At 34.5% G+C, this 24,326-nt stretch overlaps 1 protein-coding gene across 2 annotated transcripts; it reads left to right on the forward strand.

Moving 5' to 3' along the window:
* Positions 1 to 35: 35 nt before the first annotated feature.
* Positions 36 to 14,173, forward strand: LOC118184106 (uncharacterized). Of its 2 annotated transcripts, none has more exons than XM_035353756.2 (3): positions 36 to 320; positions 2,884 to 2,965; positions 12,902 to 14,173. In XM_035353756.2, exons 2-3 carry the CDS (start codon positions 2,929 to 2,931, stop codon positions 13,555 to 13,557), a joined length of 693 nt encoding a protein of 230 aa, XP_035209647.2. In that variant the 5' UTR covers positions 36 to 320; positions 2,884 to 2,928; the 3' UTR covers positions 13,558 to 14,173. The 2 variants fall into 2 exon arrangements, with proteins under 2 accessions (XP_035209647.2, XP_035209648.2); XM_035353757.2 differs by having other exon boundaries at positions 38 to 144.
* The last annotated feature ends 10,153 nt before the right edge of the window (positions 14,174 to 24,326 follow it).

Consider the following 24,326-nt stretch of genomic DNA (forward strand, 5'->3'; position numbering starts at 1 on the left):
GCAACAATAGATAATGCAAAATTCAATATTTAGAGTCAGAATTACGTGTAAATGAGTGTTAAAAAACAAATAATGTTTGGGAAAATACTTTTCTTCTAGACTTAGTTTTAGTTACGTATTTTGGGATATGATGTTCACACAAAGGTCAGAAAATTTGATTGTCTTTGTTTTTATTATATAATATTTTTAAAATGCTTGGAGGCCTTTAATTAGACTGCAGTTGCATAATCTAAAATAACAGTTAAAAGTGCTCGCTCAGCAGTCAAATATGTTCATTGCACTTGCTCATCTTATGGGTACTTTTTAGTAATATTGAATAGGTATGTATGATTTCTATCTAATTTCATTTTATTCCAAAAAGTCTGTTTTTAATTAAATACCGAAAACTGGAAGAAATGTTATTTTCAAATCAAATAAAACTTATTTTTAAAAATGTGAAATTGAAAATAGTATTTTTTTAGTTATGTATTCAATAAGCTAACTGCTACTTAATTTTTTAATTATTCAAATATATGCTTTAAAATTTCGGCTAATATTCCATAAGCGGGGTAAGTTGGTGCCAAACTATTTTGGCCTTCAAAATTTGGCGCATTTTTTTGGCGGCAATGAAAGCACTAAGATGTGATTTGCAGTAGTGAAACGCCGTTATTTTATGTAAACAGAATAGTAAAATGAGGTGATAAAATACTAGATGAGTAAAACAAAGTTCAACAGCTTTGCAAGTAAAAACATAGTCCTATCTATATAATTCATCATAAAAATCGTAGAATGAACAATTCTTGTAAATAATTATTGAGTAAATAAATATATACACTTATCAGATCAGAGCACTACGAAGTGAGTTTTAAACGTAAACAGTATGGCAAATTTTTGTTTACAGTGGTGAACAGTGATTATTGTGTCTAAACAGAATAGTAAATGAAATTGATTAAATGATAAAACAACGCCGTGGAATTCAACGCAACAACTTTCGTTCAAAACTTCAAAACTTTAAATAGTCCACATCTTTTGATTGCCACATAACTAAAAATAATAATAATAATAATAATTAACTAAATAAAATTAAATGAAAACATTCATTACTTCACGCCATCTGGAAATCCAACATTCTCCCACCGACAACAGCTTAACCTTCTGCAAATATTTTTATAAATATAATATTAAATATACATATAATAATAATAATAATAATAATAAATAGTAAAACTGTTAAAAACAAACACAGTATTTCAAAATTAAATTTTAAAAAAATCTTATGGCTACACTAAATTTGCACTCTTAGAATTACCGAAATAAAGCTCTACGTTTGCCACCAGAAAACATACAGCCGGAAACCACAACCAAATCAAACTCGTACCAAATAAAAAAACTCTCGCCAAGTTTGGCGCTCACCCCGATTATGGAATATTAACCAAAATTTCGGTACTGTTCGGTTTCGAGGGCCGTAAAAAAATTGCAGCGAAAATGTATGCGCAAAAGCGCCAAATCTAGTAGACGCGCCCATTTAACAGCGCGCCAAATCTAGCGTACGCGCTGATTTCAGATTGCGTAAGTTTATATAGTTCTATATTTCTTAAGACGCCATTGAAATACTAGTTTAATTTTTAAATCCTTTTTTTTTTTTTTTTTTAAATCCTTTTTTGATATTCTATGGATTTAACAATTTGGGAATTGCCCTGACGAAAAGTCGGCAATAGAATTTTGGGTAAAGTGCAGAATCACCCACTGCTTGACGCGTTTTTAAGAATTGCACATACTCGGTATTCATGTGCACATCGACCTATTTTCACTTGAAAAAAAAATCCTAGAATTGCACAAAAATGGCACTGCGCCCACCCTTGACTTTATCTATGTACACATCGACCTATTTTCACTTAAAAAGTAAAAGAAAATTAACAAAAATCCAATTGTTTTTACCCTTCTAAAAAGCGGCATACAAATAAGTGAGCGATTCTGCACTTTACCGAGAATATTTTCAAAGAAAAGGCATCATTCAGTATAGAAAATTACGTTAGAACAACCAACGAGATGAAATTACGCTTTAGCGATGAGTCGGTAGCGAAATAGCGATGAAGGCATCCATTCAGTTATGTTTAGCAATTTTTATGCAAATTATAATAATGATCTGAAATAGTTATTTACTATTATACTTCCATTCAGTCATGTTTAGCCTTTTTCATATAAAATTAACCTTTATATGAAATTAACCTTTCATCTAAATTAAAACATCAATCTTAAATAGTTATTTACTATTATACTTCCTTTCTTGCCGTTAGGTTCTTATTAGGGTTGCCGCAATTATTTTTGGCAGCATTGGCATCAACAATAGTTTGGCGATTTTTTACGGCCCTCGAAACCGAACAGTACCAAAATTTCTTATAATTTAGCAACAGTATATTAAATAGTATACATTTTTTACAGTGAAATCAATCATTTAAAAAAGGTTTAATTTCCCTCGTGGTTTGATTAATAAGTCATTAAGTTTACCCTTAGAGTTTAGCACATTTTTATATTCAAAGACGTATAGAATATTCAGACATATAGAAGATTTTCTTTTTATTCACTTACTTTTCATACCATAAACTAAATAAAAAATATCTCTTTTCCGTTGACATATCTCTGCTTTAAAATATACAGAAATTTGGAAAACCACATGAAACCTTCTAATATTTTTCAGAGTAAGAAATTACTTTTATTTTCATTAGGCATTTTAAGGTTATGAAGCATCACATAGAAATAATTAGCGAAAAAGAAAAAAAAAAAAAAAAGAATCAATCCAATTTAATCGAAAGAAGACACATAATATTTTTTTATATATGTAATTAAAATTTCTTAAAATTCAGAGCGTGAAATAAATTCAAATATTTCCCCCCCTCTTTCTAGCCAAAATTCTGGGAGTTTAAGGTTTTAAATAAGGCTTTCGAGAAAATGTCAGAGAAAAGAAAAGGAGGTACTAAGAAAAGAAGTAAGACATTTTCAGCATTTTTTTTTTTTTTTTTTTTTTTTTTTATATTGAAGAGTTCAGTAAAATATTTTCAATTTTAGTGAGCATTTAAGCCTCTATACGTTTTTAAACTGAGTTGCTATACTTAAAAATTTATTTTAAACAGTAATTTATAAATTGAACAAGTTTACAATGTGCAGTTTCCGTATGTGAATTCTTAATGTTTAATGAGTATTTTTCCGTTTTGCCGGCGCAAGCGATAAAGTCGCCAGTAATGGTACAATCGATGCCAAACGAAATATCCTCGCTGGTAACCTTTTACTTTAACTTTTACATTTTCAAAACAAGTCGCAGCCATTTCTTATCAGATTGATTGTTTCTTTCAATACTAGCATACAATTCCATAGAATTTTTACCAGATAGTTCAATTTTATGCCCTAAGGCCATTCGCGGGCGATAATTAAGTCAATTAGGATGCAATCACACCGCTCACCCGATGGCGAAAATATAGAAAAGGCAAAGTCAAGGGTTAAATTCATCCATTCTAATGAGAACGTACTAGCGAAGTAAAGCACTGCGGTTTTAATTTCTGAGTAAGCTATTCGTACGAATTGAAATAATTCTTGCATTTAAACTTGTATTCCAAATTAAGATTTAACTTGAAATTAATGTTGATAATTATTGAGAGAATTAGATTTTTGTAGCGTAGTTTACGTGAGATAATATCACTTGGGGTCACGTGATATGAACAGGCGAATCAGGATGTTGTACGATGAAAGCATAGTATATTCTTAAATTAATGTCTTTTTACCAATTTATTGTCTTTATTTATTGGCTTTTTTACAAAATTTTAAACTACGTTAAAATATTTATACCTTCAAAATAAAACATTCTTAGAACTAACATTTGTCAACACTTTTTATGTGTATACTCTGTATTTTCGCCAATAAAGTCTACTTGGCGAGATTCGCGCCGGCGAAACGGAAAAGTACCGTTTAATGCTCCTTTATTTTCACTGTGTAAAACTGTGTTGTATTATTATAGTACAGTAAGACCCCGCTTAATGCTTTTTCGTTTAGCGCTGTTTCGGTTTAGCGCTCTTTTATTTCGACCCGGGGATTCCCCGAAGTTGTACGCAGCACTAGGTTTTCAAATAACATATCCGAAACAGTGTAGTTGTGTTTCTTGTTTGGCGCGGTGCTGTACGGACGCATTTTTATCATTTGAAACATTTGTTGACATTATTGTAAGTATAAATTTATATAATACTATAACGATTAATACAGTGGCAAATATTGTGATCTTTAGTTTTTATCATGGATGATAATATAAAAAAGAAAAGAAAGCAACCAGAAGAAGCATTCACTGGAAACTAAAATGCAAGTGATTAGAAGATTAGATTCTGGTGAACATCAATCTCAAATTAGTGCTGCATTGAATTTTGCAACTTCAACAATAAGGACAATTCTTAAAAATAAAGAAAAAATACTGTCATCGGCAATTGCAACTACGTCAAGCTCTGCAACTAGAATTACCCGTTCTAAAAATAACATAATAGAGGAAATGGAAAAACGACAGTCTATATGGATTGACGACGAAATTGAACGCAATATGCCATTAAGCCAATCTATCATAATGCCTTCTTGATAAAAAGGGCAGAAAATTGGAAACACAGAATAGACTGAATGATCTGACTGACTGAGAATTTTATTTGTTTTTATAAGTATATTCGTTTATATTGTTTTTATTTTTGTAAGAAATAAATGTTTGGTTTTATTTTTATTAAAAAACATTATTAAATTTAATACCTAACCAATTTTCTATCCATCTTCCCCTAACCCCATTATTTACATGTTAAGATAGCCTCATTTAGCGCTGTTTCGCATTACGCACTACTTTGATGGAACGTATCCCCCGCGTTAAGCGGGGTCTTACTGTACATCATTCCTCAATTTGTTGATAACATTTGTATTATAGGATCTGGTCTTCTTCGAGACAATGCTTTTAGACCAGACCTCTAAAAGACAGCTAGTGACTTTTCACTGTGTCATATAAATACCACAGAGACAGATGAAAGGATGTAAAGGACCCTTTGATTTATCCGAATAAAGTTTAACAGACGGCACCAACTCATGTTTACAGAAGCGAACACTTTTGGCTTAAAATCAAAGATAATGGATAAACATAAAATTATTGAAGTTTAAGTATAGCCTAACGGCTTAACTAGTGCCCAAGCTGGCTCTGACCGAAGTCGGCATAAATAAACCTAATGGCAAGAATAACTCAACGCCGCAAAATTCTAATAGAGGTGGTGTGGTGTGGTGTGGTGGTGTATTTAATTATGGCAAAGCACACTAGGGCTATCTGCCTAAGGGGAGGGATGCCTTTCGTGGAGGACTTTCTAAGGGAAACTGGCTCGTATACACGTTACACATGGGGAAAACCACGAAAACGCCCATGCAGCCAGCCCGTTCGCGGGATTCGAACCTCGGACCGAACTACCAGTGTTCAGCGACTTTACCGCTCGGCCGCTGGTGGGCCAATTCTAATAGAGAGAATCAAAGTTAGCAACGTGGCCTTCGAGCAGGTAGAACACGCTCTGATTTTACCTTCAAAAAAACCTTTCTTTAAATACTTCCTTCATTCTACTTACTCTGAAAATTTGAAAACTTACATTCTGGCAGGTAAATAAAACGAGGCTTGATGGATAATTAATTTAACTTAAAATAACGGGTTAGAAAATTGAAATCAACCTATTATATATAAGAATCAGCTCTAAACATATTTAATTATTGTGTTCGCACGAATATAAGACATCTTCACATATGAGACGACTTTGCAGTTCTGATGGGGTTTTACAAGGAAAAAAATGTATGGAAAAAAGTAAGGATGGCATGGAGAACTTGATAAATCAAATATGTTTAACAAGAAAGATAATTGAAAGTTATAAATGTCTTCGAGGTAAAGCTCAGTAGTAACATATATTAAATGCAGGTAATATGTATTTATTTGAGGTAAATATATTTATTTAATTTAACATAAAAATTAAGCAATAATGTTAGTTATCTTAATACTTTCTTAATATTTGTTTGTGCATACAAGGCCCGTATTATTATTAAAAACGGTATTTGTTTTTTTTTCGGGGGGGGTATACTAGTCATGGTATACTAGTTTTCTAATTTTAATTTCAGATTTAAAATTCTCAATTGTATTTTCGTTTTCAGTGTTAACTTTAAAAACATGTAAATTTTTCTTTCATGGACTACTCTTTAATATAATTATTAAAATGGGTACTATTCGGTTTCGAGGGCTGTAAAAAAATTGCAGCGAAAATGTATGCGCGAAAGCGCCAAATCTAGTAAACACGGCCATTTAACAGCGTGCCAAATCGCGCGTATGCGGTGATTTCAGATTGCGTAAGTTTATATAGTTCTATATTTCTTAAGACGCTATTGAAATACTAGTTTAATTTTTAATTCCTTTTTTGATATCCTATGGATTTAACAATTTGGGAATTGCCTATGATGAAAATTCTGCGATAGAATTTTGGGTAAAGTGCAGAATCACCCACTGCTTGACGCACTATTAAGAATTGCGCTTACATATCCATGTACACATCGACTTATTTTCACTTTAAAAAAAAATCCCAGAATTGCACAAAAATGGCACTGCGCACTCCCTTGACTTTATCTATGTACACATCGACCTATTGTCACTTAAAAAGTAAAAGAAACTTGACAAAATTCCAATTGCTTTTACCCTTGTAAAAAGCGGCAAAGAAATAAGCGGGCGATTCTGCACTTTACCGAAAATGTTTTCAGAGAAAAGGCATCATTCATTATAGAAAATTATGTTTGAACAAACAACGAGATGACATTATGCTTTAGCGATAACTCGGTAGCGAAATATTGTATGAAATTAACCTTTCATCTGAATTAAAACATCAATATTTAAATAGTTATTTACTATTGTACTTCCTTTCTTGCGTTAGGGTTGCCGCAATTACTTTTGGCACCACTGGCATCAACAATAGTTTGGCGATTTTTTACGGCCCTCGAAACCGAATAGTACCTTAAAATGTTTTGATTAAGTATGCCTTCAAAAGCTGATGTTTTGCACTTGGTAAAAAGTTTTTATGCTATTATTCTATTTTTTGTATTTTATGCTATTTAGAGTTCCTCATAGATCACTCAAAACAAAAATTGAGCACGTATTGGTTTTACGCCATTAGTAGCTTATTTTAAAGTCACATTCAATTTGTGTTATTCAGAACTGATTATATGCGCATGCTTATTCTATATTATTAAAAAAAGTTAAAGACTTCGTTTTTAGATATCCAAAGCATTCTAAAATAATGAATAAAAATAACATCATATTTTGCAATTGATGGATGACCAAAGGGATGTATGATTCTTAATGATGTTTCCTATACTCACACTTCATTCACCTATAATACTTCTGAGGCTCTGAGGCTATAGATATCGCGATTGTCAGGGCAGACATTTTTCCTCAATGACCAGGGTCAACATGCTAAATAACATTGAAAGTGATAACGTCCCGATTCTCATGGAATTTAAGGGAAAAAGAAAACAGCGAGCAACTGACTGAATTTCAGAAAATTGTCCTTAAAGGCTTGCAGCCCTCTAGCGGCAACTGCTACGTGTCTTATTATGCACAAAATGTTCCTATTTTAAAGCCTCTTCTGGAAAATAGAAAACACCTAATTGAAACTTCCAACGAAAGGGAGACTGAAACAAAGACTTAACAAGGATTAATTAACAAAGACTGAGATTAACAAGGACTGAGATTTAAAAAATTAATTCTGAGATCAAGAAAACTTATGCCTATGTGTAAATATCAAGATGGAAGGAAATGTACGGCACATTGGACGCCAGAACATCTAACTCAAGACTTTAGAGAATCGTCAAGCTAACATAGAGCAGGAACAGCTGTGAAAAATGTAATTCAGTAATACAAGATAGAACGTAGACGTAAAAGGACAAACTTTCCCTGATGACAAAACAACTACCAATGGTCTTGCGGGGCACTATCAATTAACAAGTAAGCTTGATTGTACAGGCTGGCGCAGGGAAACGGGAAATTTCGAAATAACGTCATTTCGACGAATAAATTCCTAAAACTAGTAATTTATTAACGAAATGCATGTATTCAGCATGCCATTTGTGTTTTCACAATCAAAATGTCCAAAAGTGTCTCTTTACTTTTTAAAGATGACATCGGAAAGATGTGCTCCCATTCGGCGTTCCCACTCTAACAGCCTGTTATGAAAACTCTGGAATGCGCGGTGTAGCAAATCTTGGGGAATGGCAGTGATTTCTTTTTCAATGTTCTCCTTCAGTTCATGGATTGTTGCAGGACGTGTACGGTACACCTTGCCTTTAAGATATCTCCGTAGGAAGAAGTCGCACACACTGAGATCAGGGGATCTCGCAGGCCATTCAATGTCACCATTACGTGAAATAATGAGTCTTCCAAACAATTGACGAACTGCTGCCATCGATTGTCGAGCAGTGTGTGACGTGGCTCCGTCCTGCTGAAGATGCACGCTGTCGATCGAACGGATCGGCGAGGACTCTCGATTGCAACTCTAACAGCTTCAATGTTCTCTGGGGTACATACCATTGGAATGCCACCTGGAGGTTTCAAGACAGATCCTGTTTCTTCAAAATTACGCACCCACGTTGTATTCGCATGCGCAGATGGGACACGTCCATGACTTCCAAGCCGGTAATGCTGTCGAAATATCCTCTGCCCGGCAGTCGCACTATCACCATTTTTATAAAACGCTCTCACGGCTACTGCGCGTTCCGCACCAGTCCAATGATCCATGATTACTAAATGGCAATGCGTTCACAACAATTGTGCAAAGTTTCGAACAACTGCCGGCTCTACAGTGCTGCCAACTGTAACGTTCAAAATTTCCCGTTTCCCAGCGCCACCCTGTATAAATGAAGATAGGCCCATTTTGAGAAAAGCACGAAATATAATCCATAGATGTGTTTGTGATCTCGGATACCCAGACTTGATCAAATATTTCTCCATTCAGAAATTTCTCCTAGCGATGGCCCTCCTTGATCTGAACAAATCTCCTGACCCTGATGAGCTTCGTGATCAAATGCTCGAAAATAATGCCATAAAGGACTACTTGACATTTTTAATCTCTCTTGGATTAAAAGGAGGCTACTATCGGAATGAAAAAGAGCCGCGGTTATTCCAGTTAAAAAATCGGGCAAGAAGACTATCCCCCCCTGAAGACTTCAGACCTATTGCATTTATATTTACAGCATGTAAAATAATCTTTAATTAGAGTTCAGTTTTATTCGGGCAGCAACAATGCCCAGCGAGTAATACGGCTTTAGAAGGGTACACAGCACTACAAGTCAGATGTTATATTTCTGCCAAACTGTAAGGGACACCCAAAATCTTAAACCTACCCATCATTCTGTGCCTGTTTTATTACTTATTTGCTACCATCAGTGAAGATTTTGGTCGATGACAAAATCTTAACAGGAGAAGAAACTAGAGAACAGTAAGTGAACGTGAACTCTTGATAGTCCCTGCTGGGAATTCAAGCCATAACATGTAGGATCATTACGCTTTTTTTTTTATGCAAGAGACGTGACGAATATGCAATGTCCTCTCTGACCTGAACCTGGACCTCTCGAATACGCACTGAATGTACTACTGTTACACCGCGAAGACATGCTGGATGGAGGGAGAAAATACCTTATGTAATCCCCCCTTTTAAAGGGCGATTGGTTCCCTGCCAACTTCTGCCAACAACTTACGAAAGCCTTCTTCAGAGTTTGGAAGCATAAACTGATTATAAAACTACGTGATGCTTTCAACATTCGATGCAATACATTGACTTGGATATTGGACTTCTTCCGGCACACATCTGTCAAGGTGAAAAAGTTAATAAAACTTTTTAAAGTCCATATGAACTTATCCAAGGAATTCCTCAGGGATCAGTCCTTAATTCGGTCTGTTTCGCTATATACTTGGCTGGTATAGAGAGGGTGTCTTTTCTGGAATTAGAATAGGCATGCTTGCGGAAGACTGCTCTCTGTTGCTCTAGAACTGATACTGATGAAATTGAATTGAGACTTTATGACTGTCTGGCGGATTTGTCAAACTTTGTAACCAAGTTAAAACATCGTTTTAGTCAACTAAATCATTGGTTTCCTTCTTCACTACCAATAAGCCCATATATAGATATCAGCCAAAGCTAGATAATCAGAAGCGTATTTATGAGAAGCACCCCAGATATCTGGATTTCATTTTAGACCCTGATTTGCATGTCATAAACATATTGTTTTGAAAAGTTGAAAAAAAAAAAACAAAAAACTTGAAGATTCTTAAATTCATCGCTGGTAGAGACTTAGAGACTGGAGAGCTGATTCTGTTACCCTTAGAATCAAATATTTGGCATTCATCCGGCTCATTCTTGAGTTCGGATTTCCACTTCATTGCTGTGTTTCTGATACCAACCTGAAGAAATCATAACAAGTCCAATTAAGCGTTGCCTGCATCCTTACTGGTCTGAGGCATAGCTATCCTTTTTGAGGTGGATTTATTCAATTTAGAAGACATGCTAGCCTTCTAAAATACTGTAACAAACTTTCTAGTTATGGCCGACACAACAAAACTTCAGTATACTTCAGTATAAGTGGAGAAAATATCAATGATTGAAGAAAACCAGTCTTTTCAGTCAAATGACGTCTCAGCACTTACCTTACTGTGACCTTTTAACCCCATGGTTACGTTTATAAGGTATTTTCTCCGTCCTTCCAGCAGCCTTCGTGGTGAATGGTAGCACGCTCGGCTCGTATTTGAAAGGCCCAGGTTCGGGTCCCAGAGAGGGCACTGCATATTCGTCACGTCTCCTGCATAAAAAAAAACTTAATGATCCTTCATGTTATGGCTTGAATTCCCAGCAGGGACTATCAAGAGTCCACGTTCACTTACTGTTCTCTAGTTTCTTCTCCTATTAAGATTTTGTCATCGACCAAGATCTTCACATGGTAGCAAATTTGCTGATAGTGCAGGCAGAGGAATTTATATTGAGACTCCTCAGGAAAAAATGACTTTTTGCCAAAGTATCCCAGATTTCTATTCGATTTTCAGAAGTGAATTAATAGAAACTGACTTGGAACTCGAAGCTATTCTAATCAAAAACGAATTTGGCGATCTATGGATCTTACCTGATTACCATAGTTCCCTACATCTTAGCAAACGGATCTCAGTGAACGATAAAGTCAGTGTTTCTATCCTGCATAAATTAAAGCTGATTTTGCTGCACCGAGATGTCATCTCCAGTTCATTCCATCTCCTATAGACGTTTACGGCAACGAAGTAGCGTCCGAAATGGCAAATTAAGGTTGTACTCAGTTTACTCCCTCCTTCTCCAGCTTTAATTTTTTTGGAGCTATTGTCGCTGAAAAGTCACAAAATATGGTGGAGTGGATGGCGCCGACCACCCATCACTGGTATCTAAGTATTAGGCCAGGAATGGATCTAACCCTTAACCCTTATATGTGGCAAGGGCTGGCGGACTGCACTTTCACGACTAGCCAAATGGACAAAGTGCCTTTCTTTCTATGCGGGCAGGAATGTCTTCGACGCCTGAACCAAGTGCCACCAACATGAAGCTTCGGCCGAACATATGTTGGATTGTTTAGGTCCCTCAAGAGATGACAAACGAAGGCATTTCGAAAAGTAAAGATACACCGTACGCCAGAGGAAAAGAAAAGTTTTGGTGAGCAAGTTGGCAACACAGGTGTTAACTTTGAACCGTTAGCTTGCTCCTCGCGGTCGTTCGGCATTTCAACGTTGATTCTGGTTGGAGTAGGTCGTGTTTAAAATGGCTGCGCCGATTCAGAATCCCGCCAAATGTGAAGTGCGCTCCGTCATATGTTTTCTTCGTGCAAAAGGTCAGCGACCAGCGGATATTCACAAAGAAATTTTTTCTGTTTATGGGAACATTATAAATCGACAAAATGTAACGAAATGGTGTCGTCATATCTCTGAAGGTAGGACCGATGTTCATGACAAACAAAGAACAGGTCGGCCATCCGTGATCTCTGATGCCCTTCTTCAGAGAACAGAGGAAGCAATTCGTGCGAATAGACGTCTCAAATTGAAAGAATTGCATCAGATCATACCGGAAGTGCCAATGACAACTCTTTATGAAGTTGTGACTGTCAAGTTAGGGTACAGGAAATTGTGTGCGCTCTGGGTTCCAACAGGCGGCAAACTTCTATGACTGTGGGATACAAAAGCTTTTGCACCCTTTTGGATAACGGGGGTGATTATCTCGAAAAATAATAAATAATCCAGTTAATAAGATGTAACTCACGTTTTCTAAATAATTTTTTTTTTTTTTTTTTTTTTTTTTTTTTTTTTTTTTTAAGGAATGCGAGCCATTGTATCTTTACTTTTCGAAATGCCCTCGTCTTTCCAATTCCCTTTTTGTTCTTGACTTTCTTAGAGTCAACGGACATTCGTATCTTGTCTGATTTCATCAGACTTTTGGAGTATAAGCAACAACAAAAAGGGGAAAAAAAAAGTTAAATTTCATTTGAACTTATATCTACCAGGGTAAGATATCATTTCTCATATGGCTAACAGCAGCAATACTTTTGATAGTAGTCTGTGTATTCGCACTCTCTAACGAAAATTCCTTAACATAATGTTCATAATTATTTTCATTAGCATAAATATTTTACATTAAAATTATTTCATATTTTAAAAAGTTGTATATATATATATATATATATATAGACATTAGCGTAAAAAATATAAGATCCTATGAGACAAATGAATCGGAGAAAATATTGTTTTTGTCTTATTAAATCATATAAACATGCTTCATATCAAATTTTAAGTAGAAGTTATTAAAACATTTGGAATGAACTCTTTCTTTTCTCTGTTCAGGTTCATATTGCCGGTGTCGTAAGAAACAAGCAAATTCAAATCTATGTTGCTGGTGTTGTAAGAAAAAAGAAAGTGACAATGAATCATATGAGAGAGAAACCACTTTAGATTCAGCTCAGGTAGCAAGTCCTACCGAGCCCATGGTACAATCATCAGTTGATTCGTCACCGGAAACTAAGACTGATGTGAAAGAGCCTGAACAAGAAAATACATCCGCACAAATTGAGGAAACCGAATTGGTATCTAGTAATCCTGTATCACATTCGTCTGCGGCAAAAAAGGACACCAAAAAGTCTGCATCCAAATCAAAAAAACCCAAAAAGTCTGCATCAGCTGAAAGTTCATCAAATCCTCAGCCATGGCCTGCTACAGATGACATAGAAACAAATGAAGAGGAAACGGATGCTACTGAAACTGCAGAAAATGCAGCTGAAGATAATCCGAAAGTTTTACTAGATAAAACTGAGGACGATGAAGCAGAAGATGAACTGAGAGAAGATAACACAAAAAATATAAACAAAGAGAATAATGCACCTGGCGAAGACGACAGTAAGAATGAAAACAAAGAGGAAGTTAAAGCTACAAATTCAGGTGTAATGACAAACATGATTCAAAAAATAAGAAAAGGAAGCAAAATATTTTCTAATAATAAATAGAACATGAATTCCGAATATTTTCTCAAAACGGCACACCTAATTGAAAAGATGGAATGCACGTGAATTCCGAAGATAATTTTTATAAACATTTCTTTTCCTTTATAAACATTACTGCAAATGAGCATTTCCATATTTTCCTTTGTGTAATAAAAAAGTGGTTTCACATGAAAACTTGTATCTTGCAAGAAATTAGGTACAAAAATGAAAAATATGTAAAATTAATGCTCAAAAAAACTACTCCAAGATTGAAATTTGGGAACCATTTGCTTTATGTTATGTACAAAATTATGCATTCGTAAATCGAATTCCAGTTTGCATAAACGAAAATATCTTTATTAGGTATTTTTAGTATAATAAGGCGAATCATCTTCTTTATGAACAAATCATTTCGTTTAAAAAAGTATTCCCTATTTTATTTTATAATTTTTTTTTAGAACATGCCTTCTTTTTACAACAAAAACTCAGCTGAGTAACATTTTAAGGTGGGCTTTACCTAACACCTGTTGAATTTAGCTGAATACCTCATTTTCTGTGATCAAGAAAGAATTTTATTCTCATAGCTAATTTGGTCTGTATTGCAATTCAATCAGCCTTCAAGAAATAAAATGAAACTTAAAAGTTTATATGATTTGTAGAATTATACAAACAAAAAATTATACATTTATATGTAAACTGCTTGCAAAGAATTAAATTCAATGTAAGAATGATTAAAGTAGTATTTATATAACCGAAAGTTGCACGACGAAAGAAGTTGAGAGAAGTTGCACGACTTGCACTAAAAAAATTTAAAACTTTATTACGGTTGCTTGCGAGGAATTAAACCAAATATAAATATCAGTAAACGTATGGCAGTACCAAGACAAATGCGTAGCTTCTTGTAAATAACGCGTTAAAATATAATGTTTTTAATTCGGATGTTTAAGTTAGCGGTGTGTACCCGAAATACAGGAGGTTATATTTGGCTACCCTATGTTAACGCCAGCTGCCTCTTCATATCAAGAAATCAGCATTTTGCCAAAGTATGATCCAAAGTAGAATTACAAATACAAAAGGTTTAAAACAATAATCCAAACACAAACAATAATTTCGTCAAAACTAGGTATACAGAGGCTGTTCGCACATTTTTTAGACGATGTATATTGTATTCACAGAACTAAATTACATAAAATTCTTGTGTTTTAAATGTTCTATTTGACATCCCTTATTCTGAACTATCTTTCGACACCGCAATTTCCAGGATAATAATGCCTTTTGAAGTTGGCAGAAGAGATATTCTATCCCATTCCTCCCGAACAGCTTTCCAGAGTCTTGTTAGGGTTTTGATACAACGTTTGGATATTGCAGTTATTAAAAGTCCGAAAACACAAAAATCCATAGGTGATACATCGGAAGATTTAGTAGGGATATCAGTGAAGGATATGGCCTTGATACCAGTTTTTTGTTCCATTTCTTTTAGGAAATTTACAGTGGATTTTGATGCGTGACTGCTAGCTTTGTCCTGATGGAGTCTCACAGATGGATGGCACTGTGGGTAAAGCGATGGTATTTCATTCAGAAAAATTGGCGATAAAATATGTTCCTGATAGTATTTGGAGTTAATCTTGACATTTTTTGGCACTCTCTTTATTTTTAATTTGCCATCATAAGAAAAACCAGCAACAATCATGAATCCCTTGGGAAAACTTTCTTTCGATTCTTTGAACCATGTACTTAAATTTTTTTCTATCCTTTTATGATAATAAATGGCTCTTTTTTTGTTACAATCATTGTGACAATTGTTTTCCATTTTTCTTCATTTTTTCGCTTTCTTAAAATTTAAATCAACGTTTATCATTTTGTTTACAGTGGACACCGAGCATTTTAATGATTTTGCAACTGTCCTTTGACTAGGGGAATTTTCTTTTAACATTAAACAACGTACCTTTGCAATAGTCGAAAATGTCCGTTTTTTCCTTGGATACTTGTTTGGAATTTTTGTCCTACTTGAGGCTCCAATTTGACGTTTTTTTCTTTCTTGTTGATAATATTACCTATCGACGCTTTAGATATCACAAAACCATGACTCTCACATCGTTTTTAGATAACGGAGTATGCATATTTCTCTTCGGAAAGAGCGTAAATGTAGCCTTCGAACCACTGCTTTGTTAAATTCGCCATTTTGAATAAAAACAAAACTTTCAAGTCACAGACGATAATTTTGACATTTAAAAACATAGTACAATTGCAATTACTTCTTTTGCAGGAAACGATTTTTTATTACCGCTTACAGAAATTTTCTAAAGTATGTGCCAACAGCCTCTGTAAACTTCGATTTTGAATTTCCACGGAATATCGTTTGATTCTGCAAAATTAACCTAATGGTAAGAGTTTTGAATTTTTAATCTCTAACTCCAGAGGAGTTTGGATTCTCGCCTTCGGACTCTGTTTATCTCTTAAAATGTTTTATTACCGCAATACGATACCTTAACACTCTACTAATGAAGCAAAACTTTATTCGACAAATATATGAGCAATAAAGTTCTACGATAGGCTTAAACATCTCACGGCTGGATTCTGGCTTAGTCGCTAGATAAGTTCCCTACATTTGTTACCAATGCAAAATAACTAAATAGTGGCATAAACATTTAAACTGTACCTAATTTACAGTCTGGTGAAAGCCGACGAAAAAATAGAAAGTACTGAAAAGAATTAACATAAAAATACTTTGATCATTTAAATTGAAGCTTACGGAATAAAATGTTCGGAATATACTTAAGTGAAATGTATGAGTTAAAAATTCAGCTTTTTAAAATTTTACAAAAAGAATATTAACGTTTAAAAATTTATCTGGAGGAATTTAAACTAAATTTTTTTCTGAGGAAATACGAATTTTTAAAATTAGTTTCTAAGGATTTTATTTTGTTTGGAAAATATTTTTTCCTAGTTATGGTTATTGAAAATTTATGTGGATAGATGAAAATCTAGGTGATGAGTTACTAAATCGGGTGCATCTATGTTTTTGATGAGTATTTGTAATTATTAGCCCAAAGGGCAACACCCCAGAAGGGCTATTAATTTCGTTTTGGTATTTTGCGTCGAAAACTTTAAAGTCCGTTTCACTTTTCAAATTCTTGCCACCAAATATTATCGCCCTGTGTAGTATTTAAAGAAATTAAATAGTGAGGAATCTGCATAAATGTATCTATGCTTCTCGCATTGTGATAAAACAGCGGTACCTAGAGCTATCAAATTTTGAATACCGTAATCCTCCACAGAATATGGGCATTTGGAGGTCCTAATTTGGAATTTGGAATTTGTTTTTAATATCGATTTCATATTTTGTAAAATTCTAACGAATTCTTGATTAAAAAACTCAACGCTTTCAAAGCGAGCAACGACAACACTGTGCGGGGAAAAAGACTATTTATCTCCAGCGCGCGAGACTGTGTGTTGGAAATTCTAAAAATATGCTCACTTTGAAATCATTTTGCGATATTGCTGTTGAATGGAATTTTATGGTTCAAGGGCAAAGAACATGATTAAGACACAATAACACGCCGAATAAATACTAATTCAGAAGTCAAACAACAAAAATCAGCGTTATATTTACAAAATTTTCACAGGACTAGTTTCGATGGTTTTACCGAACCACCATCCTCAGCTGCAAAACCGCAAATGAACAAGATAATTATCTCAAACACTAAAAGGCACACTCTTGTTTTAGGAGATTATAAAAATTCTGTTGTCATTCCCTTCTTTCCATCAATTAGCTATAAAGTTGCACATATTTTGCAGAAATTTAACTTTCGGGTTGTTTATTCTCCCATCAATAAAATTCCGAGTTCCATACTCAAGGACCCCATTCCGAATATGAATTCCTGGGGCATTTATAGGATTCCTTGCCAGTGTGGTTTAATTTACATTGGCCAAACTAAGAGAGCCTTAAAATTTCGCGTCAAGGAACATGAGGCATATGTTAGAAAAAAGGAAACACAGAAGTCTTCTGTTGCTTAACATTGTTGGTCCGAAAACCACACTTTCAATTTTTCTGCTGCCAAAATTATTCAAAAAACATCTTCCATTGGAGAACTGGATTTTCTAGAGGCATTTCACATTCATAAAAATCTTTCTGTTCTAGTTAGCGATCCTAATTCCAATCCATTACTCTCGGCTTAAAGAAATTATGTTTTAGTTCTGGTTTCACCAATAGATGGCGCCACTTGCTTATTCTTGTCCAGGCTTTCTTATCTTATCTAATCATTATTTCCTATTTTGTTCATTTGCGGTTTTGCAGCTGAGGATGGTGGTTCGGTAAAACCATCGAAACTAGTCCTGTGAAAATTTTGTAAATATAACGCTGATTTTTGTTGTTTGACTTCTGAATTAAAGAACATGATATTTAATAAATAAAGGTAACACACAAAACGTTCAGAAAACGCCCCTTTGGGTGTAATGTAAAATCTGTAAGCTTTCAGATTTACTTATTTATTTATTTACCGGAAACAGTTCTTTTAAATTTAATTAAACGCTGAAGACATGAACCGTCAACATGCTTTTCAAATTAAGATTTTCCTTCCTCTGTTAGGAGATAAGACACTGGCATCATTCTCACTTTAAATGTATGTGAAACTGCAGACTATATGGGACTTAACACTAATATCTACGGGTGTTCGTTCGCTCACTCGTACAAGGCAGCCAGGCTTTGTTTCCTTATACCTTAGATATACATACACTTCTATAAAAATAAACTCCGAAGAGCAAACTCTCTATTCAGTAAAATAATCGCTATGCTTTGATGACTTAAAAACAAGAAAATTCTATATCTTTACATGCAATGAGGGGTTCTAATCCAAAAGGAAAATTGTCGGATTTAAAAAAATTAAATTGTGAATTTTATGCTACATATATATGTAAAAGATCCAGATTGTAATGATTAATTTAGTGCTCTCTCAAGGAAAGAGGGGAAAAGAAAAGAGGCATAAATAGTATAAGAAATAAACAATTAGTCTTCGAAAAACAAACTATTAAAACACTATCTAAATAAAATGCAAAGTAAAGAGTTCGTAAAGAAGAAAATTACCTCCTTAAGAATCTGCCTGAGAAATACAGTGAAAGTGTTTGGAGCGCCCTGTAGCGCGATCTAATAGCCGAAATGGCACCAAACTTGGTATTTAGACTAATCAAGACATACAATCGTACAGTTAAATTATTAATGTTTATTTACTACATTAACTTCCCCGGTGAGGAATTAGACCACATTCAATGTGAGCACCGTTCTCAGAAATAACACCGTGCATTCTGTGCACAACGTTCTCCACTGTCGTATGTAACATATCACGAGCAATATTCCTTACTGTCTTTGTTATGTTGTCCTTTAGAATAGACAAATTTGATACTCCACCAACATAAACTTGAAATTTCAAATAACCCCCAGAGCCAAAAATCGCATGGCGTGAGGTCAGGGGAACGAGACGGCCATGCAACTGGAAAACTGCGACTTACGACTCTATCACCAGTGAAATTTTGGCGCAACAGTTGCTTTACCTTATTACTAATGTGTGGTTGGAGCACCATCCTTCATAAAGATTGTCTGTTGGAGACGGTTTCTTTGCTGAAGTTGTGGAATAACAAACGTTTGCAGCATTTCGTGGTACCTTTCTGCATTTATGGTGCACGTCTGGGGTCCTGTCGGAGTGATGGTCCCAAAAAAGAATGGCCCAATTACAAATTCGGCTGTGAAACCACACCAAACAGTGACTTTTCGGGAATTTAATGGGATTTCGTGCATGGTGGGGGGCAGCTCAGAAGCTCAAATTCGGCTATTTTGTGTGTTTACGGACCCATTGAGATAACTCATCTCCCCACAGAATGTGCCATGGGAAAGCATCATCAATTTCTACCCTGGCAAGAAACGATAGAGCGAATGTCACTCGCTTATCATAATCACTTGGTTTCAGTTCGTGCAAGCGGCTGATTTTGTAGAGGTAAAATCCAATAACCCGCCGCAAAACTCTCCATACCGTGAAATAATTCGTGTCCTATTGTCGAGCTACACCCCGGGCGCTGCTAGTACCAGCAATGGTTCCCTGCGATCCTTCCACAATTGCAGTTGCCACATCAGTTATTACATCTTCTGATACTGGTTTACGTGCTCTCCCAGCGCGAATGGTCAGTAACCCGTTTCCTCGAACTTCTTAATCATTTTCTTAAGACCATTCAGCGATAAAGGCCCCTTTCGTAATGTTTTTCTGGTTCGAAATTCCTGAAGAGCTGCGGATGCATTACATTGATTCATGTAATACAGCTTCACCAGTAACGCACATTCCGGTAACGTGAGTGGCATGTCCACTGGAGCTCGTTTACTTCAGCTGAGATTATTTGTCGAAGCTATCTACTACTTGCTTTTATAGGCCCTATTACTGGCGCTGTCATCGCACAACATTTGCATTTTTCTTTGATAACCGTGTTTTGTGCTAATTCTCGTTATTGTAAACTATAGCAGCGCCACAAAATGCCCTAGCGGCGATTTTTGGAACTAAATTTTTTTTTCACGGAATCCTTTTTCTCATGTCTTGATTAGTCTAAATACCAAGTTTGGCGCCATTTCGGCTATTAGATCGCGCTACAGGGCGCTCCAAACACTGTCACTTTAAAAAAGAGATCACCCGGACAATTTACAACTCATTTGACTTGAAGTAAGAACTTCTTTGTCATTTAATATTACACTTGAACTAATAGCAAAATCTATTGAAGATAGAAAACTCTTGAAAATATTTTATCTTTAGAAATTAATCAAAATATTTTTAGTCTAAACTACGTATTTCAATCAACGTAAATGATGACTTTTATTAAATACGGCAATAGTTTTCCACCTGGACTCCTTGAATTGTGTCTAGGAAGTACTACGTAGGATAAATTTTTATTTCTTGTTTAGAAAATCTCCGAATGTTAACTTTAGTGCATGCACTTTTCCCATAACATCTGCCATGTTAATTTGATCGAGCCAGTCTTACTCCTTCCGGCATGCCTTCGTAGTGTAACGGTTAGAACACTCGGCGCGTATTCGAGAGGTCCAGGTTCGAGTCCCGGCGAGATCATTGCTCATTTTTCATCTCTCCTGCTTCCAAATAACTTAAGCCCACCAGCGGCCGAGCGGTAAAGTCGCTCATCACTGGTAGTTCGGTCCGAGGTTCGAATCCCGCAAACGGGCTGGCTGCATAGGTGTTTTCGTGGTTTTCCCCATGTGTAACGTGTATACGAGCCAGTTTTCCTTAGAAAGTCCTCCACGAAGGCATTCCTCCCCTTAGGCAGATAGCCCTCGAGGCTTTGCCGTAATTGAATAATCTAACCTAACCTAAACTAACCAAATAACTTAATGTCTCTACAAATCTCTACATATTATAAAAGAAAGAGTCTGTGTGTGTGTGTGTGTGTGTGTGTGTCTTTCGTTCGCGCTGCACGTAAGCTAATAGACCCACGGCTACGAAATTTGGTACATAGGTACATCTAGACAAGAGCCAGTGCACCTCAAAGCGATTTTTTCGAAATTCGAATTAGAATTTTTTTTATTTTATGTTTTGTGACGAAATCGCGTCTCCATTTGCACATCGTCATGAAACGTAGGCACTTAGCTATTTTACGAACTTAAAATAAATTTCGTGTTTCAATAAATCGATTAAATACGAATTTATTTAACAAAGGGAACTTAATACCTTTTCAACGGGATTTTTTCTACAAAAGTTTATTTTTAAAAATGTACAGTGTATTTTTCTTTGATTTTTGGACACGTTAAACTTTCATCTTTGCGATTGCTTTTACAAAAAGAATTTTGGAAAAATGATAATATTTTGTATTTTTAAAAAAAATTTTAAATGAAGCTTCCGAGTACACTTCTCACATCTTTAAAAATGTGATTTTGGCAACAATTTTCCTGTCTTATTGTTCTTGATAGATTTTTGATGAAATCGTATCATTTTGAATAGTTTCATTCTTTTAGAAATATGGGTTTGGCCACAATTTTTCATCGTATTTCTTATGCCACTGTTTCTAAGAGATTGGCATATTTCATTGTCATTTATATACATTACATTTTTATTGATTTTTTTTTTGATAAAGTTGTTCTGCAGAGTAAAATTCTGCGCGGAATTTTATGTTTCTTGAGTTGCTTTCATGTTATTTTTTGCTTATTTCACTGTTTGTAAGATATTGAAAAGTTTTGCATGATTGTTTTCCTTCAACGGAAAGTTGGTTAATTTTTTTATATGTAATATATTTTTTTAAAAATTTCTGTTTTTTTTTTTTTTTTTTTTTTTTTTTTTTTTTTCGGAAGTTTTCTGCAGAATAAAATTTTGCGCAGTTCTTAAATTTAACATTTGGTGTTGCCTTCCATGCATTTTTACGGTACATTTAAAAGCCAGACGAAGGCTGGCAGCGTAGCTGCTAGTTATGTAATATCTTAATCAATTGTTAGTTTTATTTTAAGTAATATTTTAATTGTTAGTAATATTTTAATCAATAAATAATACTGAATGACCAGATAAATTAACAACAGGAAGAAATAAGCAACGAGAAATGGTGTAATGCATCTAAAATTCTCAGAAATCATATTGAAAATTTTTAAATACACTTTCTTCTTCGGCTGTTACTTGAGGTTTGTTAAATAACTAACCCTTAAATTGCTCTCAGAGAAAGAACTTGAAATAAATTAAATGCAAGCATTTAACTGATATAAATAGAATTTTATATGAAATATGAAATTTGCTTTAATCAGAGGCATTCGAATATCGTCTACAATCATCAACAGCTGGTGTAGCTGAAAGCACATGATCTCACGATTTCCCTACTTTAATAGCCCTTCATGCCCACTGCTGTAATTTTTATGAAATAAGAACAGGATTATTATTGCAAAATGAATCTGCGATCTTCCAAAACTTGGGTTTCTAGATCTGTGTCTTATATGGCCACGCAATAATAGGACCTCGCGTTACTGAGAAAGAAGTATTTAGCTAGTGTCGATTTGACGGACTGAAAACAGAGACACAATCTTTCAAAATAAGAAAAAACAAACATATTTTAAATCGTTCATATATCAGTTTTAGATTTTTCTTCCAGTTTGTAAGACGTAGTCAGTTGTTAATTATTATTTCATTTATTGTCAGCATGAATTTCGTGCTGTTTTAGAGAAACTCCACTCTGCTTCGTAGTTTTAAGCCTGTAAACCCATACTTTTTATTGAATAAAGTGAATCTTGGAATTTGTCTAATTCTAAAAAATACAACAGTATAAAAAGAATTTTAATTTGGCAAGCACTAGTACACAAGAAGAAAAGGCTGAGAATGGCAAGGAATATATTCACGAAGAAGAGAAACATAAATATAGAAAATACAATAAAATTCATTTCGAATTTGATTTTATATGTGTGATTGGGAAGAAAAAATATCTGATGCGGACAAAACACGTTCTTACTTGTGCAGCCTATTAAATTATACACATTTTCGATATATTTAATTTAAACGTTTTCTTCGAATTTCGTTAGAGACATATTTCTCATTCAATTAATTCAGTTCTTACTTTGCGGCAAAGCAAAAATTCATAAAAACTCAAGACATTTTCATTAAAAATTGAAAAATACCGAAAAAAAATAAAACACCAAATACAGTTAAAACAGGTTTTTTTTAAATTTTATTTTAAAAATTTAAATTGTTTACTTGCATAATCAGTAAACAATTTAAATTGTTATAATAAAAATTTAAATTGTTACTTGCATAATCAGTGACACATTTTAAACAGCATAAAAGATGCATAAAAAAAAAGAAAAGCACAGTTTGTAATAATGAGAATACTCATTAAATTTTTCTATTATTTTTATGTTATTAATGAAATACTTTTGGGATTATAAATACAATAGAAACTATACTTTTATTGTAAATTCTACATGTTGAAACATTGGAAATTTATGGATTTATTATTATTATGCATGATGAAAAACATTTGTATATACATTCATTAATATAAATCTTATTCATTACATTAATACTAATAAATATATATCAACAATTTCTAAACCATCGCATCTCTCTATCTGTATGTAAATATATGACTTAGATGTGTATATATATGTATGTATGAATACAAAAATGATCATTGCCAAAAAGTTTATTTGAAGTTATTTCTAATTTATATAACGATCATGTAATTGGCAGCAACTGAAAATTCCAGTCTGTAGTGTTGTTTAAAGCGTATGTGATTTTTCAGAGTAATCAGTATTCAGGTTTTATGGCTCAAAGGAATCATTTAAGTGAAGGTCAAAAGTGGCGAATAATTGGTAGAATCGAGGGAGGTCAAACACGAATGGAGGTGGCCCAAGATTTGAATATCTCTCAAAGTGTCAGATCAAGAGTTCGGAACCGCCTTTTTAAGGATTGGATCAGCAGACAGATAGCCTGTTCAAGGGCGACAAGAGCAACAGTTGCATCAGAAGATCGTTTTCTATCGCTGTCGGCTCGAAGAAACCGCAAAGCGACTACAAGAGATTTGGTTTCAGACATTCAGGCTGCCACAGGAACTCGAATTAGCCGTTCTACTGCTGCACGAAGGCTTAACGAGGATGGCCTGTATGAGAGAAAACCAATGGTTTGCTTCCTCTGACTCCAGCTTTTAGAGGGCCCCGTTTTAACTGGTGTCGTCGTCATTCTCGATGGAGCCAAGAAAACTGAGCTCCAGTATTGTTTACTGATGAGTCCAGATGTAGTCTGCACAATAATTCTATACGTGCTTTGATTTGAAGTGGG

This window comes from Stegodyphus dumicola, chromosome 4 (genome assembly GCF_044657685.1).
Source record: "Stegodyphus dumicola isolate Sdum_Otavi_A_Nest chromosome 4, ASM4465768v1".
NCBI lineage: Eukaryota > Metazoa > Arthropoda > Arachnida > Araneae > Eresidae > Stegodyphus > Stegodyphus dumicola.